Here is an 18,511-nt window from a genome sequence, read left to right on the forward strand (position 1 = left end):
GCACACAATAATAAAGCGACTGAGGGTTCACACGCACTCACCTTGTACATCTAATACTTCCATGTTGTCTGTCTCTTTGTGCAGGTCTTCGGCTCCGGGCATTTGCTGCGTCTCTGCATTATCGTCATCACCGCCGGCACTTGCGGCACTATGGCAGTTCACTAGTTCATGGTGGTGGGCTCCGGATTCAGAGTCTTTGTCTGTGGTTTCCAGGTTATCAGATTTCACATTTCCGTTCTGGATATCTAACACCGGTGGTGTGCTTTCTATACTGTCCATTGACGCACACCCGTTTACATAGTCTGTGGTAAGTGGAGGATCCTTACAAGGGACCGTGCTCTCCTCCGTCAGAGCTACATTGTTATTGACCAACATGGATTCATTCGAGCTGTCCTCCTCCGTGGACACAAAGCTGCTGCCCTTCTCCAGGGTCCCGTTCTGGTGCTCCACCTCTCCATCCATGATATCACAGGAGGACTCGTCGTTGGTCACAGAGTGGTCTCCGGTCTCGTCCCCGTTCTCCTCAAGGCAATCTCCGTTCTCCAAGGGATCCTCGTTTTCGTCGTCGTCTCGGAACTTGGATTCTTCGTCGTCTTTTTTTAAGTAGGTAGATTTCTTCTTCCTAATTATCCCTCTGCCCCACTGCGAGCTGCGGCGGTGCCTCTTCCGAATGGGAACTGATATTGAAAAAAGAAAAAAAAAAAAAAAGAATACAAAACAAATGTCAATTATCAGATATATGTAAAATTATCAAAACAAACAAAAAAAAAAAAAGGATGTGATAGACGCCAACAGATAAGAGGCCTTCATTTCCCCGCAGCTGGGACAGGAGCCCAGCGCAGTCCTCTTCTCGAGCTGACAGAGACGGAGCTCCAGGCAGACAGGCTTACTAAATAAATCCCAGGGATGAAGCAAATGTCAGAAATTAGCTGCAGGCTTTTCTTTAAGAAAATATATTATTTTACCTAACAGTAGATTGTGCAGAAGAGAAGCGCAGGAGCACTGCAAACACCCACAAGAAGCCGCAGGATTGTCACCCAAAGACGCAACATTTTCTATCAACGCATATTGGAAACTGGCGTGATTCTCCGAAAATAAGACCGGGTTTTAGACTATTATTTGCTCCGAAAGATGGGCCAGGGCTTATTATTTTCAGGGGAACATCAACATAACTCTCCCAAATGTAACACGTGTACCCATCTCTTATCCATACCAACCTGTCCCCTCTTCAGCTTTAGACTCCTGCAATTAAAAGACCTTTGGTCACATGATGTGATGTCACAAAGGTCCTTAAGCAATCCTATCATCAGGATATAGACGCTGGGGCCCTTAACAGAGTGGGGGTCCTCGGACGTTGCTTAGTTTGCTCTCCCTCCTCTCTAATGCCACTCCTGCATACCAGCCTGTCTCCCATTCAGTTCTTTTAAAGACCTTTGGTCACATGACTATGATGTCATCAAAAGGTCCTTAAAGGGAACCTACCAGAGAGAAAAAGCTCATGCATAGGAGACGCGCAAACACAGAAATATATATGTATCACAGGGATCCTCAGAAAAGTAAATAAATGATTGATCCATAGGCTGTGCACCCGAGGTTTTCCCAATTTTAACTTAAAGGGAACCTGTCACCAGATTTTTGAGGTATAAACCAAAACCAGGATTTTTGCAGTATGCTTGAAATATAAGATCTACTCTAAAAATGAGCCCTAGTTACAGTTACAATCAACGTTAGGGGCAGTCAAACTGCAGAGTTTTTCAGGGCCCTCACTCTCTTAGGGACCCCATCAATTGTATTCCAAAGTTACGATTGTTTAAAGGGCACCTGTCACCAGATTTTTGAGGTATAAACCAAAACTACCACCTTAAGCAGCGCCTGTGCCACATTCCATAAAGGTTCATGTTATCCCCTGACACCCGCTGTATACCCCACAAATACAACACTGGAGATTTTCAAAAGGTATGTAAATCTTCGGGTCTGGTCTGATGGGCGTCCTTTTTTGCATCTCCTGTTCCTCCTCTCCACGCTAATTGCTGTCCTTTTGTGATGATGGACGCGTGGATGACACCTCCTGCACCATCCATGATGCTGATCAAAATCTCGCGCCAAGCGCAGAAACACTGCCGGCTTGCGCAGGTGCACTGCACTCTGCCCTACAGCAGGAAGCGCTGAATACACAGGTGTGCATGGTCTCTGCGCAAGCGTGAGATTTTGCCCAGCGATGTGGATGACGTAGGTGGCTTCATCAACGTCAAACGTCACAAAAGGACTTATTAGCGCGGAGAGGAGGGGCAGGAGCTGCACCAAGGACACCCATCGAACTGGACCCAAAGATTTACATGCAGTGTAAGAAATTTTCAAAAGGTATTTGTGGGGTATACAGGAAGGTGGGGGGGGGGGGGTAGGGGGATAACATGCACCTTTATGAAATGCAGCCCAGGTGCTGCTTATGGTGCTAGTTTTGGTTTATACCTCAAAAATCAGGTGACAGGTTCCCTTTAAACAAGCTTAACCTTGGAATACAACTGCTGGGGACCCTAAAAAAATTGTGCAGTGTGACCCCCCCCCCTTATGTCCATCCTGAACGTATCTAGGGCTCATCTTTGGAGTAGGGCTTATATTTCAAGTATACTCCAAAAATCCTGTAAAATCATGCTAGGGCTTATTTTTTGGGAAAAAAAAAAATAGCTCTGAAATGTCGTGATGGAACATAATAGTGGTCGCTCAGATGCGCTGGTGCTCCATTCATTATCTATAGCACTACCAGAGTCGGAGTACATTGTCTACGGGGCTGTGGGGACAATCTTTCAGAAAAAGGCTCGAGCTCACCATTGACTTCCACTATACTTCGTACACGAGTGGAGTCTATCCAAGTATCTAACTGCATATTGTGAGCGCTCAAGCATGGAAGTGCTCACTCATCACAAGCCATCACCGTTCCGTTCTGAAGGAGCATTTCAGAGTTCCATTTTTGGGTTTGGTGCAGGTCCCAGCAGTTGGACATCACTGATCCTTTGGATAGGTAATAAATAACTTTAAATGCTGGGAACGACCCTTTTATGGTGGGAGTCCTAGTACTTAGGGGTGCTTCACACACAGCGAGCTCTCTGCCGAGATCGCTGCTGAGTCACGGTTTTTGTGACGCAGCAGTGACCTCATTAGCGATCTCGCTGTGTGTGACACTGAGCAGCGATCTGGCCCCTGCTGCGAGATCTTCAAAGGCGCTCTCCCACTGTGACACACAGATCGCTGTGTGTGACAGCGAGAGAGCGACAAATGAAGCGAGCAGGGAGCAGGAGCCGGCGTCTGACAGCTGCGGTAAGCTGTAACCAAGATAAACATCGGGTAACCAAGGTGGTTACCCGATATTTACCTTAGTTACCAGCCTCCGCCGCTCTCACGCTGCCTGTGCTGCCGGCTCCGGCTCTCTGCACATGTAGCTGCTGTACACATCGGGTTAATTAACCCGATGTGTACTGTAGCTAGGAGAGCAAGGAGCCAGCGCTAAGCAGTGTGCGCGGCTCCCTGCACATGTAGCTGCATTACACATCGGGTTAATTAACCCAATGTGTACTGTAGCTAGGAGAGCAAGGAGCCAGCGCTCAGTGTGCGCGGCTCCCTGCTCCCTGCACACACAGCTAAGCGGTGTGCGCTGGTAACTAATGTAAACATCGGGTAACCATACCCGATGTTTACCTTAGTTACCAGTGTCCGCAGCTTCCAGACGCCGGGTCCGTGCAAGCGCAGCGTCGCTTGCACGTCGCTGCTGGCTGGTCACTGGTGAGATCTGCCTGTCTGACAGCTCACCAGCAACCATGTAGCGATGCAGCAGCGATCCTGACCAGGTCAGATCGCTGGTCGGATCGCTGCTGCATCGCTAAAGTGTGAAGGTACCCTTAGAGGATGAAAATCTCCCTCCCTACTATCAGAGGGCTCCACATCAACCAATATTTGCTAAAGGGAACCTCCAGAAAAAAAATTTGGAAAGAATATGCAGCGTTCTTAAAACCACAAGTACAATTTGACGCCTCTCCACTGCAAAGGCCATATTACTGCTTGTAAGAGCGCAGATGCTGTTGTGATCACAAGACTTTATTAACTAGAAAGCTCCTTCTACAGAAGGTATTTTGGTCTCTGCCTCATATCTATCCACATTTCTCCACCACCAATAAGGACATTAATGGCATCAGTAATTCGCGTCTCCTATTCTTCATATTGAAATGGATTGATGCGCAGCCTTTAACGGCTGATAAGCAGGCACGTTGGCCGATGAATGAGACAAACGCTGGTTTTTCTGCTAATTAGCCAAACATTGCCCCTTGTAAATGGGATCTGCTGCAAATAACATGCATGCAGTATGCAGAAAAGGTGGTTGGGTTAATGATCTGTCTGGTTCCATGCAGTTATACGAGTGACAATCATATTGGGAAAAGTAGGCCCGTGTAAATAGGCCCTAAACAAATGCACCTGATAAACTGCACAACGCATGATGGGAGGAACGAACGAGAACAGAGAAAACAAGAAACTAAGCAGTGAAGATAGAATTTTCTTCTAACCTATGACTAATTTTCAAAAGTAAATGAGGCTTTAGGAATTAAAAAAAAAAATAAAAAAAAAAATAAATAAAAATAAATAATAAAAAAATGCATCACAATTAAAATAAAAAACAAAAAAACAAAAAAAGAGAATTTTGTTACTTACCGTAAATTCTTTTTCTTATAGTTCCGTATTGGGAGACCCAGACATTGGGTGTATAGCTTCTGCCTCCGGAGGACACACAAAGTACTACACTAAAAAGTGTAGCTCCTCCCTCTGAGCCTATACACCCCCTGGAGAACCAGATCTAGCCAGTTTAGTGAAAAAGCTGAAGGAGAATAGCCACCCACAAGTAAGAAGGGAATTTTGTTACTTACCGTAAATTCCTTTTCTTCTAGCTCTTATTGGGAGACCCAGACGATTGGGGTATAGCTACTGCCTCCGGAGGCCACACAAAGCACTACACTAAAAAGTGCAAGGCCCCTCCCCTTCTGGCTATACCCCCCCGTGGTATCACGGGTTCTCCAGTTTTAGTGCCAAAGCAAGAAGGAGGAAAGCCAATAACTGGTTTAAACAAATTAACTCCGAGTAACATCGGAGAACTGAAAAACCGTTCAACATGAACAACATGTGTACCCGCAAACAACAAAAACATCCCGAAGGACAACAGGGCGGGTGCTGGGTCTCCCAATAAGAGCTAGAAGAAAAGGAATTTACGGTAAGTAACAAAATTCCCTTCTTCTTCAGCGCTCTATTGGGAGACCCAGACGATTGGGACGTCCAAAAGCTGTCCCTGGGTGGGTAAAGAAATACCTCATGTTAGGGCTGCAAAACAGCCCTCCCCTACGGGGGTGTCACTGCCGCCTGCAGGACTCTTCTACCTAAGCTGGCATCCGCCGAAGCATAGGTATGCACCTGATAATGCTTGGTGAAAGTGTGCAGACTGGACCAGGTAGCTGCCTGGTACACTTGTTGAGCCGAAGCCTGGTGTCGTAATGCCCAGGACGCACCCACGGCTCTGGTTGAGTGGGCTTTTAGCCCTGAAGGAACCGGAAGCCCCGCAGAACGGTAGGCCTCTAGAATTGGTTCTTTGATCCATCGAGCCAGGGTGGCTTTAGAAGCCTGCAACCCCTTGCGCGGACCAGCGACAAGGACAAAAAGTGCATCGGAACGGCGCATGGGCGCCGTGCGGGAAATGTAGAGTCTGAGTGCTCTCACCAGATCTAACAAACGTAAGTCCTTTTCATACCGGTGAACCGGATGAGGACAAAAGGAAGGCAAGGATATATCCTGATTAAGATGAAATGAGGATACGACCTTAGGGAGAAACTCCGGAATGGGGCGCAGCACTACCTTGTCCTGGTGGAACACCAGGAAAGGAGCCTTGGATGACAGAGCTGCCAGCTCAGACACTCGCCGAAGCGATGTGATCGCAACGAGAAACGCCACCTTCTGTGACAGGCGAGAAAGGAAACTTCCTTCAGAGGCTCGAAAGGCGGCTTCTGGAGAGCAACTAATACCCTGTTGAGATCCCATGGATCTAACGGCCGCTTGTACGGGGGTACGATATGACAGACCCCCTGTAGGAACGTGCGCACCTTAGAAAGACGTGCTAGACGCTTCTGAAAAAAACACGGATAGTGCCGAGACTTCCCCCTTAAGGAAGCCGAGCGACAAGCCCTTTTCTAACCCCGATTGCAGGAAGGAAAGAAAAGTAGGCAATGCAAATGGCCAGGGAGACACTCCCTGAGCCGAGCACCAGGTTAAGAAAATCTTCCACGTTCTGTGGTAGATCTTAGCAGAGGTGGACTTCCTAGCCTGTTTCATGGTGGCAACGACCCCTTGGGATAATCCTGAAGACGCTAGGATCCAGGACTCAATGGCCACACAGTCAGGTTCAGGGCCGCAGAATTCCGATGGAAAAACGGCCCTTGGGACAGTAAGTCTGGCCAGCCTGGTAGTGACCACGGTCGGCCGACCGTGAGATGCCACAGATCCGGGTACCACGATCTCCTCGGCCAGTCTGGGGCGACGAGTATGACGCGGCTGCAATCGGATCTGATTTTTTGCGCAGTACTCTGGGCAAGAGTGCCAGAGGTGGAAACACATATGTGAGCCGGAACTGCGACCAATCTTGCACTAAGGCGTCTGCCGCCAGAGCTCTGTGATCGCGCGATCGTGCCATAAATGCCGGGACCTTGTTGTTGTGTCGAGACGCCATTAGGTCGACGTCCGGCACCCCCCAGCGGCGACAGATTTCCTGAAACACGTCCGGGTGAAGGGACCATTCCCCTGCGTCCATACCCTGGCGACTGAGGAAGTCTGCTTCCCAGTTTTCTACGCCCGGGATGTGAACTGCGGATATGGTGGATGCTGTGTCCTCCACCCACATGAGGATTCGCCGGACTTCCTGGAAGGCTTGCCGACTGCGCGTCCCTCCTTGGTGGTTGATGTATGCCACCGCTGTGGAGTTGTCCGACTGGATTCGGATCTGCTCTCTTTCTAGCCACTGCTGGAAAGCTAGTAGGGTAAGATACCCTGCCCCGATTTCCAGAACATTGATCTGAAGGGTGGACTCCTGCTGAGTCCACGTCCCCTGAGCCCTGTGGCGGAGACAAACTGCTCCCCACCCTGACAGACTCGTATCTGTCGTGACCACTGCCCAGGATGGGGGTAGGAAGGATCTTCACTGTGACAATGAGGTGGGAATAAGCCACCATTGCAGAGAGTCCTTGGCCGTCTGGGAAAGGGAGACTTTCCTGTCCAGGGAGGTTGACTGCCCGTCCCATTGGCGGAGAATGTCCCCTTGCAGTTGGCGCAGATGAAACTGCGCAAAGGGAACTGCCTCCATGGCTGCCACCATCTTCCCTAGGAAGTACATGAGGCGCCTTAAGAGGTGCGACTGGCCTTGAAGGAGAGACTGCACCTCTGTTTGCAGTGAACGCTGCTTGTTCAGCGGAAGCTTCACTATCGCTGATAGAGTGTGAACTCCATGCCGAGATACGTTAGTGATTGAGTCGGTGACCGATTTGACCTTGCCAAATTGATGATCCACCCGAAAGTCTGGAGAGTCTCCAGCGTAACATTCAGGCTGCGTTGTCATGCCTCGAGGGAGGGTGCTTTGACGAGTAGATCGTCCAAGTAAGGGATCACCGGGTGTCCCTGAGAGTGCAAGACTGCTACCACTGCTGCCATGACCTTGGTGAACACCCGTGGGGCTGTCGCCAGACCGAATGGCAGAGCTACGAACTGAAGATGGTCGTCTCCTATCACAAAACGTAGAAAACGTTGGTGCTCCGTAGCAATTGGCACGTGGAGATAGGCATCTTTGATGTCTGTTGAGGCAAGGAAGTCTCCTCGAGACATTGAGGTAATGACGGATCGGAGGGATTCCATCCGGAACCGCCTGGCGTTCGCATGCTTATTGAGCAGTTTTAGGTCCAGAACAGGACGGAAGGAGCCGTCCTTTTTTTGGAGCCACAAAGAGATTGGAGTACAAACCCTCGCCCTCGTTCCTGAGGGGGGACAGGGATCACCACTCCTTCTGCTCTTAGAGCGTCCACCGCCTGCAGCAGGGCATCTGCTCGGTGGGGAGGTGGGGCCGTTCTGAAGAATGGAGTCGGAGGACGAGAACAGAACACTGTCCTGTGCACGTGAGCACAATGTCCGTCACCCACCGGTCTGTGACCTGTGGCAGCTAAATGTCGCCAAAGGCGGGGGAGTCTTCCATCAACCGCGGATGCGGAGAGAGAGAGAGAGCTGAGAGTCATGAGGAGACCGCCTTGGTAGCGGTTCCTCCGGCTGCCTTCCTTGGGCGTGATTGAGCCCGGCCGGAATCTGAGCCCGTCTGAGGTTTTGTAGCCCTTTTGCACGAGGACAATTGGGACCTGCCGGAGCTTGGGAGGGACCGAAACCTCGACTGTACTTTTAGGACAGCATTAATAGGGTAAGTCGCAGTGCAGACATTGCGGAGTTACGGACGCCTCTGCGGTACAGATGTACATGTGCTCAAGGCCAGCTGCGCAAGAACAGCTGAAAAGGTTAGGTTGCCTATACGGCTGTGAATGCCGGAGCAACCGACACGCCGATAGCCTCCTAGACAGATTTCAACCAGAGTCCATCTGTCTGTGAATGGCATCTTTAAGTGAAGCCCCATCTCCAGTGCAACTATGGCTCTAGACGCAAGCCTGGAGATTGGAGAATCCACCTTTGGACCCTGGGTCCAGCGCTTGACCACGTCAGGGGAAAAGGGATAACGTGTATCTTAAAAACATTTTGAGAAGACGCTTATCTGGTAAGCGTGGTGTTTCTGGACTGCTTCTCTGAAGTCAGCGTGGCCAGAAAAATACTCAATATCCGTTTGAGATACTGAAAAGGGACTTCTCCTGCTGTGAAGCTGACTCCTCCACTGGGGCAGCTGAGGGAGAAAGATCCAACCTTCCATTGATGGACGCTATAGGATCATTCCGTATGGCGTTACCATCCGGTGTATCCGGATTGATATCGATGTCAGGATCAAAGTCCTGGAGAGCTGCCTTATCATACAGAGAGTCCTCCTGGGACCCCCCCGTTCCAAATGAGGTTGGTCAGGAAGATTGCCCATGGCCTGTCTGGACTGCAAGTCTCTATCTTATGACAATATATCTGTCGAAACTGCAACTCCGTCCCTGTCCTTGGACAGGGATGACAGGTGGTTTCTTTGGCCACGACTAGTAGAGACCCCGGCAGACGAAGTGCTAGAGACCCCGGCAGACGAAGTGCTACAGGGGAGCATGCACACAATGGGACGGTGTCATGAACAGCATCCCATGTAGTAAAAACAGCACTGAAAATCTGTGTTGCTTTTTTGCCGCTGCCGACTAGCCATCTAGAAGTATATAGCCAAGATTGGTGACCGTACAGTGCAATGTATAGCATACAAGCATAAAGTACAAATGAACACTGCAGCACAAGCAATACAAGCAGCATAGAAGCCTGTGCCCTGGCACCTCTGCTCTTCTGCTGCTGTAGACTAGTCATCTAGGGGAATATAGCCCAGAAGAGTGACCATACAGTGCAATGTATAGCATACAAGCACAAGTACAAATGCACACTGCAGCCCATGCAATACAAGCAGCATAGAAAAAAACCTGTGCCCCAGCACCCTTGGTTTTCTGCTGCTGTAGTCTAGCCATTCCAGGAGAATATAGCTAAGACTAGCGACTGTACAGTGCAGTGTATAGCATACAAGCATAAACACAAATGAACACTTCAGTACGTGCAATACAAGCAGCCTAGAAAGCCTGTGCCTTAGCACACCTGATTTCCTGCTGCTGATGTGTCGCTCTCCAAGCGGGCATATAGCGACCTATGCAGTTAAAATACACATGTACACACTGCAGTATATATTGGGGTCAGCACTATGTGTGCCGCTTACCGCCCGCCTATAAGCGGGTGTATGGTCGCCACCGTCCTGCCTGGTTGCCGAAAGTCCGAGCTCGGACTGCAGTAATGGCTGCCGGCGTCTTCCCCAGCTCGTGTGAGGAGGGGCGGGCCGTGGGCGTGCCCCAAGTCAGAGCGGGAATCCGGCGTCCGACAGTGTGCAGTGAGAGGGCTGGAGCATGTAAATAAGGCTCCAGCCCTCGGCGCTGCTGATTGCTCAGCGTCTGTCCCCTTCCCTGAGTGACAGGGAGGGGGCGGGAACGAAGCGGCACTAGGCCGCAGAAGCCGGGGACTGGATTTATAAGCGCCGCCGCCGTAAAAGCGCGGTCGGCGCCCAGTCCCCGGCGAACTACAAGTCCCAGCCGCGCCGCCGCTCCCGGAGCGTCCGGCGCGGTAGTTCCCAATACACAAAGTCACTCAGCAAAGCTGCAGTGACTGTAACCCTTTACTGTCCCCGGCGCACTAGCACACCCAGCAAGTCTGGAGTGTGCTGTGCCTGTGTGTACGGGGACACAGAGTACCTGTAATGGTGCAGGGCCATGTCCCTGAACGGTACTCCAGCTCCGTATCCAGCAGGTTCAAATGGGTCTGTGGATGGAGCCCGGCGTCAGAGCTTTGAGGCCGGCAGGATCCCACTTCCTCAGAGCCCCCCAGGGGGATGTGGAAGGAAAGCAGCATGTGGGCTCCAGCCTCCGTACCAGCAATAGGTACCTCAACCTTACAACACCATCAACGGGTGAGAAGGGAGCATGCTGGGGGCCCTATATGGGCCCTCTTTTCTTCCATCCGAAATAGTCAGCAGCTACTGCTGACTAAAATCTGTGGAGCTATGCATGGATGTCTGACCTCCTTCGCACAAAGCTTGAAAACTGGAGAACCCGTGATACCACGGGGGGGTATAGCCAGAAGGGGAGGGGCCTTGCACTTTTTAGTGTAGTGCTTTGTGTGGCCTCCGGAGGCAGTAGCTATACCCCAATCGTCTGGGTCTCCCAATAGAGCGCTGAAGAAAAACAGAGCAAGAACCGGAACAACCGGAGACTCTGTACACGACAACAGCCGGTGATAACACGCGGAACAAGAAACTGCCAACAGGCAACAGGGAGGATGCTGGGTCTCCCAATACGGAACTATAAGAAAAAGAATTTACGGTAAATAAACAAAATTCTCTTTTTCTTTATCGTTCCTATGGGAGACCCAGACATTGGGACGTCTCAAAGCAGTCCATGGGTGGGAATAAACAGAAAAACTGAGAAGTAGGCAGAGCCTAACTTCACAAATGGGCGACAGCCGCCTGAAGGATGCGTCTGCCCAAGCTCGCATCTGCCGAAGCATGAGCATGCACTTGGTAGTGCTTTGAAAAGGTATTCAGGCTAGTCCAAGTGGCAGCCTGACAGATTTGCTGAGCCGTAGCCTGGTGCCTGAAAGCCCAAGAGGCACCGACAGCTCTGGTCGAGTGTGCCTTGATCCCCGGCGGGGGAGGCACCTGAGAACACTGGTAGGCATCGGAAATGGTCAACCTAATCCAACGGGCTAAGGTCGGCTTAGAAGCAGAGAGGCCCTTACGCCGACCTGTGGTTAGCACAAAAAGAGGTGCACCGCCTAAGAGCAGCGGTGCGAGACACATAAATCCGGAGCGCCCGCACCAGATCCAGAGTATGCAACGCTTTTTCAAAGCGATGAACAAAAGCCGGACAAAAGGAAGGCAGGGTAATGTCCTGGTTAAGGTGGATAGGAGAAACCACCTTAGGGAGAAAGTCCGGAGTCGGACGGAGAACCACCTTGTCTTGATGAAAAACCAAAAAAGGTGACTCCGAAGAGAGCGCAGCCAAATCAGACACTCTCCTGAGGGAAGTTATGGCCACTAGAAAGACCACTTTCTGTGAAAGACGAAACAAAGAAACCTCCCTAAGAGGCTCAAAGGGGGGTTTCTGCAAGGCCGTGAGGACCAAATTGAGGTCCCAGGGATCCAAGGGCCGCCGGTAAGGCGGAATGATGTGAGACACGCCCTGCATGAAGGTGCGGACCTGAGCCAGCCGGGCGATACGCCGCTGGAACAGCACTGACAGAGCCGAGACTTGTCCCTTGAGAGAATTGAGGGACAGTCCTAGCTGCAGACCGAACTGAAGAAAGGACAGAAGGGTCGGCAAGGAAAAAAGGCCAAGGAGCATGGCCGGAAGAGCGACATCAGGACAGGAAAATTTTCCAAGTCCTGTGATAGATTTTGGCCGAGGAAGACTTCCGGGCCCGAGTCATAGTGGAGATGACTTCAGGAGGGATACCAGAAGTCGTCAAGATCCAGGACTCAAGAGCCACGCCGTCAATCTGAGAGCCGCAGAATTCTGGCGGAAAAACGGACCTTGTGAGAGAAGGTCTGGACGGTCCGGAAGATGCCACGGCACCTCTACGGACAGATGGAGCAGGTCTGGGTACCAAGCTCGCCTGGGCCAGTCCGGAGCAATGAGGATGACCTGACGGCCCTCCATTCTGATCTTGCGCAGGACTCTGGGCAAGAGAGCTAGAGGGGGAAACACGTAGGACAGACGAAACTGGGACCAGTCTTGAACCAGAGCGTCCGCTGCAAAGGCCTGAGGATCGTGGGAGCGAGCCACGTAAACCAGAACCTTGTTGTTGTGACGGGATGCCATTAGGTCCACGTCCGGAGTGCCCCACTTGCGGCAGATTGACTGAAACACTGCCGGATGCAGGGACCACTCGCCACTGTCCACGGTTTGACGGCTGAGATGAAGGGAATTTTGTTTACTTACTGTAAATTCCTTTTCTTCTAGCTCCAATTGGGAGACCCAGACAATTGGGTGTATAGGCTATGCCTCCGGAGGCCGCACAAAGTATTACACTTAAAAGTGTTAAGCCCCTCCCCTTCTGCCTATACACCCCCCGTGCTCCCACGGGCTCCTCAGTTTTGGTGCAAAAGCAAGAAGGAGGAAAAAGAATTATAAACTGGTTTAAAGTAACTTCAATCCGAAGGAATATCGGAGAACTGAAACCATTCAACATGAACAACATGTGTACACAAAAAAACAGGGGCGGGCGCTGGGTCTCCCAATTGGAGCTAGAAGAAAAGGAATTTACGGTAAGTAAACAAAATTCCCTTCTTCTTTGTCGCTCCAATGGGAGACCCAGACAATTGGGACGTCCAAAAGCAGTCCCTGGGTGGGTAAAATAATACCTCGTAAGAGAGCCGTAAAACGGCCTCTTCCTACAGGTGGGCAACCGCCGCCTGAAGGACTCGTCTACCTAGGCTGGCATCCGCCGAAGCATAGGTATGCACCTGATAGTGCTTCGTGAAAGTGTGCAGGCTCGACCAGGTAGCCGCCTGACACACCTGCTGAGCCGTAGCCTGGTGCCTCAAAGCCCAGGACGCGCCCACGGCTCTGGTAGAATGGGCCTTCAGCCCTGAGGGAACCGGAAGCCCAGCCGAACGGTAGGCTTCGAGAATTGGCTCCTTGATCCACCGAGCCAAGGTTGATTTGGAAGCCTGTGACCCTTTACGCTGGCCAGCGACAAGGACAAAGAGTGCATCCGAGCGGCGCAGGGGCGCCGTACGAGAAATGTAGAGTCTGAGTGCTCTCACCAGATCTAACAAGTGCAAATCCTTTTCACATTGGTGAACTGGATGAGGACAAAAAGAAGGTAAGGAGATATCCTGATTGAGATGAAAGGGGGATACCACCTTAGGGAGAAATTCCGGAACCGGACGCAGAACCACCTTGTCCTGGTGAAAAACCAGGAAAGGGGCTTTGCATGACAGCGCTGCTAGCTCAGACACTCTCCGAAGTGAAGTGACTGCAACTAGAAAAACCACTTTCTGCGAAAGGCGTGAGAGAGAAATATCTCTCATTGGCTCGAATGGTGGTTTCTGAAGAACCAGCAGCACCCTGTTCAGATCCCAGGGTTCTAACGGCCGCTTGTAAGGAGGAACGATGTGACAAACCCCCTGCAGGACCGTGCGTACCTGTGGAAGTCTGGCTAGGCGCTTCTGGAAAAACACAGAGAGCGCTGAGACTTGTCCCTTAAGGGAGCCGAGCGACAAACCCTTTTCCAGTCCAGATTGAAGGAAGGACAGAAAAGTGGGCAAGGCAAAAGGCCAGGGAGAAAAACCCTGAGCAGAGCACCACGACAGGAAAATTTTCCACGTCCTGTGGTAGATCTTGGCGGACGTTGGTTTCCTAGCCTGTCTCATAGTGGCAATGACGTCTTGAGATAACCCTGAAGACGCTAGGATCCAGGACTCAATGGCCACACAGTCAGGTTGAGGGCCGCAGAATTCAGATGGAAAAACGGCCCTTGAGATAGCAAGTCTGGTCGGTCTGGTAGTGCCCACGGTTGGCCGACCGTGAGATGCCACAGATCCGGGTACCACGACCGCCTCGGCCAGTCTGGAGCGACGAGGATGACGCGGCGGCAGTCGGCCCTGATCTTGCGTAACACTCTGGGCAACAGTGCCAGCGGAGGAAACACATAAGGGAGCTGAAACTGCGACCAATCCTGAACTAAGGCGTCTGCCGCCAGAGCTCTGGGATCTTGAGACCGTGCCATGAACGTCGGTACCTTGTTGTTGTGCCGGGACGCCATGAGGTCGACGTCCGGCACCCCCCAGCGGCAACAGATCTCCTGAAACACGTCCGGGTGAAGGGACCATTCCCCTGCGTCCATGCCCTGGCGACTGAGATAATCTGCTTCCCAGTTTTCCACGCCTGGAATGTGAACTGCAGAGATGGCGGAGGCCGTGGCTTCCACCCACATCAAAATCCGCCGGACTTCCTGGAAGGCTTGCCGACTGCGTGTGCCGCCTTGGTGGTTGATGTATGCCACCGCTGTGGAATTGTCCGACTGAATTCTGATCTGCTTGCCTTCCAACCACTGCTGGAACGCTTTCAGGGCAAGATACACTGCCCGTATTTCCAGAACATTGATCTGAAGCGAGGACTCTTGCTGGGTCCACGTACCCTGAGCCCTGTGGTGGAGAAAAACCGCTCCCCACCCTGACAGACTCGCGTCCGTCGTGACCACGTCCCAGGATGGGGGTAGGAAGGATTTCCCCTTCGATAATGAAGTGGGAAGAAGCCACCACCGAAGGGAAGCTTTGGTCGCCTGAGAGAGGGAGACGTTCCTGTCGAGGGACGTCGGCTTCCTGTCCCATTTGCGTAGGATGTCCCATTGAAGAGGACGCAGGTGAAACTGCGCGAAAGGAACTGCCTCCATTGCTGCCACCATCTTCCCCAGGAAGTGCATGAGGCGCCTCAAGGGGTGTGACTGGCCTTGAAGTAGAGATTGTACCCCTGTCTGTAGTGACCGCTGCTTGATCAGCGGAAGCTTCACTATCGCTGAGAGGGTATGAAACTCCATGCCAAGGTATGTGAGCGATTGGGCCGGTGTCAGATTTGATTTTGGAAAATTGATGATCCACCCGAAACTCTGGAGAGTCTCCAGGGTAGCGTCGAGGCTGTGTTGGCATGCCTCTTGAGAGGGTGCCTTGATCAGGAGATCGTCCAAGTAAGGGATCACCGAGTGACCCTGAGAGTGGAGGACCGCTACTACAGTAGCCATAACCTTGGTGAAAACCCGTGGGGCTGTTGCCAGGCCGAACGGCAGTGCCACGAACTGCAGGTGTTCGTTCCCTATGGCGAAGCGCAAGAAGCGCTGGTGCTCTGGAGCAATCGGTACGTGGAGATAAGCATCTTTGATATCGATCGATGCAAGGAAATCTCCTTGGGACATTGAGGCGATGACGGAGCGGAGGGATTCCATCCGGAACCGCCTGGTCGTTACGTGTTTGTTGAGAAGTTTCAGGTCCAGGACAGGACGGAAAGACCCGTCCTTCTTTGGGACCACAAACAAGTTGGAGTAAAAACCGTGGCCCTGTTGCTGAAGAGGAACAGGGACCACCACTCCTTCTGCCTTCAGAGTGCCCAGCGCCTGCAGAAGAGCCTCGGCTCGCTCGGGAGGCGGGAATGACCTGAAGAATCGAGTCGGGGGACGAGAGGTGAACTCTATCTTGTAACCGTGAGACAGAATGTCTCTCACCCAACGGTCTTTTACCCGTGGCAGCCAGGCGTCGCAAAAGCGGGAGAGCCTGCCACCGACCGAAGATGCGGAGTGAGGAGGCCGAAAGTCATGAGGAAGCCGCTTTGGTAGCGGCACCTCCGGTGGCCTTTTTAGGACGTGACTTAGACCGCCATGCGTCAGAGTTCCTTTGATCTTTCTGAGGCCTTTTGGACGAGGAGACCTGGGACCTGCACGCGCCCCGAAAGGACCGAAACCTCGACTGCCCCTTCCTCTGTTGGGGTATGTTCGGTTTGGGCTGGGGTAAGGATGTATCCTTTCCCTTGGATTGTTTGATGATTTCATCCAAACGCTCGCCAAACAATCGGTCGCCAGAAATTGGCAAACTGGTTAAGCGCTTTTTGGAAACAGAATCTGCCTTCCATTCTCGTAGCCACAAGGCCCTGCGGAGTACCACCGAATTGGCGGCTGCAACCGCCGTACGGCTCGCAGAGTCCAGGATAGCATTAATAGCGTAAGACGCAAATGCCGACGTCTGAGTGGTTATGGACGCCACCTGTGGCGCGGACGTGCGTGTGGCTGCGTCAATTTGCGCTTGACCTGCTGAGATAGCTTGTAGCGCCCATACGGCTGCGAACGCTGGGGCAAAAGAAGCGCCGATAGCTTCATAGATGGATTTCAACCAGAGTTCCATCTGCCTGTCAGTGGCATCTTTGAGTGAAGCCCCATCTTCCACTGCAAGTATGGATCTAGCTGCCAGTCTGGAGATTGGAGGATCCACTTTGGGACACTGAGCCCAACTTTTGACCACGTCAGGGGGAAAAGGATAACGTGTATCCTTAAGGCGCTTAGAAAAACGCTTATCTGGACAAGCATGGTGATTCTGGACTGCCTCTCTGAAATCAGAGTGGTCCAGAAACATACTCGGTGTACGCTTGGGAAACCTGAAACGGAATTTCTCCTGCTGAGAAGCTGACTCCTCCACCGGAGGAGCTGAAGGAGAAATATCCAACATACGATTGATGGACGCAATAAGGTCGTTCACTATGGCGTCCCCGTCCGGAGTATCAAGATTGAGAGCGGCCTCAGGATCAGAATCCTGATCAGCTGTCTCCGCATCATCAACCAGAGATTCCCCCCTCTGAGACCCTGCACAATATGATGATGTCGAGGGAAAATCTAAGCGAGCTCGCTTAGTCGGTCTGGGGCTGGGGTCTGTGTCAGAACCCTAAGCCTGGGATCCATGAGATACCCCGGGAGGACATTGTTGGTCCAGCTGAGGTGGGCCAGGGAACAAAGATTCAACAGAGTCCCTGTGCTGAGATACCGGCCTGGACTGCAAGGCTTCTAGTATCTTAGCCATAGTCTTAGAGAGTTTTGCAAACTCCGTCCCCGTCACCTGAACAGTGTTAGCAGGTGGCTCCCCCTGGGCCCCTCTTAGCAGAGGCTCCGGCTGAGTAAGTGCCACAGGGGCCGAACAGTGCACACAATGAGGGTCAGTGGAACCTGCCGGTAGCGGGGTCGTACATGCGGCGCAGGACACATAATAAGCCTGTGTTTTGGCACCCCTGCCTTTCGTGGGCGCCATGCTATTATCTTCCCTGAGTAACACAATAGGGTATATAGCCAGAAATCAACTGTGCACCATACAGTGTAAAACATATATACCATAAACATATAATGTTACACTACTGCACAATGGGGCTAGCACCACAGGTGCTGCTTACCACCCGCCTAAAGCGGTTGTGAGGCCACCAGAGTCCCTGCCTGGGTCTCCCAGACTTTGTCCCCCTCTGCAGCGTCCGAGGAGCTGACAGGAATGGCTGCCGGCGTCCTGAGGAGAGGAGGGAGCCGTGGGCGTGACCCAGAAAGAGCGGGAACTGGTGCCCGCACTGTGCACAGTGAGAGGGGTGGAGTATGCAAAGCATGCTCCAGCCCTCAGTGCTGCTCGTTCTGTGCAGCGTCCTGCCCTTCCCCTGCCTGTCAGGGCTGTGGGCGGGAGGAAAGGAAACTAGGCCGCAAAAAGCCGGGGACTCTAGTAATAAACGCGGCCGCCGTAAAAGCGCGGCCGGCGTGAAAGTCCCCGGCGCACTACAAGTCCCAGCCGCGCCGCAGTGTTTCCATGGCCGCGGCGGTCAGTGCGGCAGTCCCTATACATAAACACACACAGCAACGCTGAGTGTGTAATGGCACATATTAACCCGGTCAGCGCCGTGGTCCCCGGTGCACTAGCACACCCAGCAAAGCTGGAGTGTTGCTGTGCGCTGTCCCCACAGGGATACAGAGTACCTCCAAGTAGCAGGGCCATGTCCCTGAACGATACCCGGCTCCTATCCAGCAGGCTCCACAGGAGTTGTGGATGAAGCACGGTCTCAGTGCCTGGAGACCGATAGGATCCCACTTCACCCAGAGCCCTGAGGGGGATGGGGAAGGAAAACAGCATGTGGGCTCCAGCCTCCGTACCCGCAATAGATACCTCAACCTTACAACACCACCGACAAGAGTGGGGTGAGAAGGGAGCATGCTGGGGGCT

The 18,511-nt window shown here is 52.2% G+C and overlaps 1 protein-coding gene across 2 annotated transcripts in view; it reads right to left on the reverse strand.

Moving 5' to 3' along the window:
• Window positions 1-18,511, reverse strand: part of ATAD2B (ATPase family AAA domain containing 2B) — a 346,160-nt gene that overhangs the window by 25,622 nt on the left and 302,027 nt on the right. For both annotated transcript variants that reach the window (XM_075341155.1, XM_075341154.1), the window contains exon 25: window positions 42-677. In XM_075341155.1, the coding sequence (XP_075197270.1) occupies window positions 42-677 (636 nt within the window). The remainder of the gene's footprint in view (window positions 1-41; window positions 678-18,511) is intronic.

This window comes from Anomaloglossus baeobatrachus, chromosome 3 (assembly GCF_048569485.1).
Source record: "Anomaloglossus baeobatrachus isolate aAnoBae1 chromosome 3, aAnoBae1.hap1, whole genome shotgun sequence".
NCBI lineage: Eukaryota > Metazoa > Chordata > Amphibia > Anura > Aromobatidae > Anomaloglossus > Anomaloglossus baeobatrachus.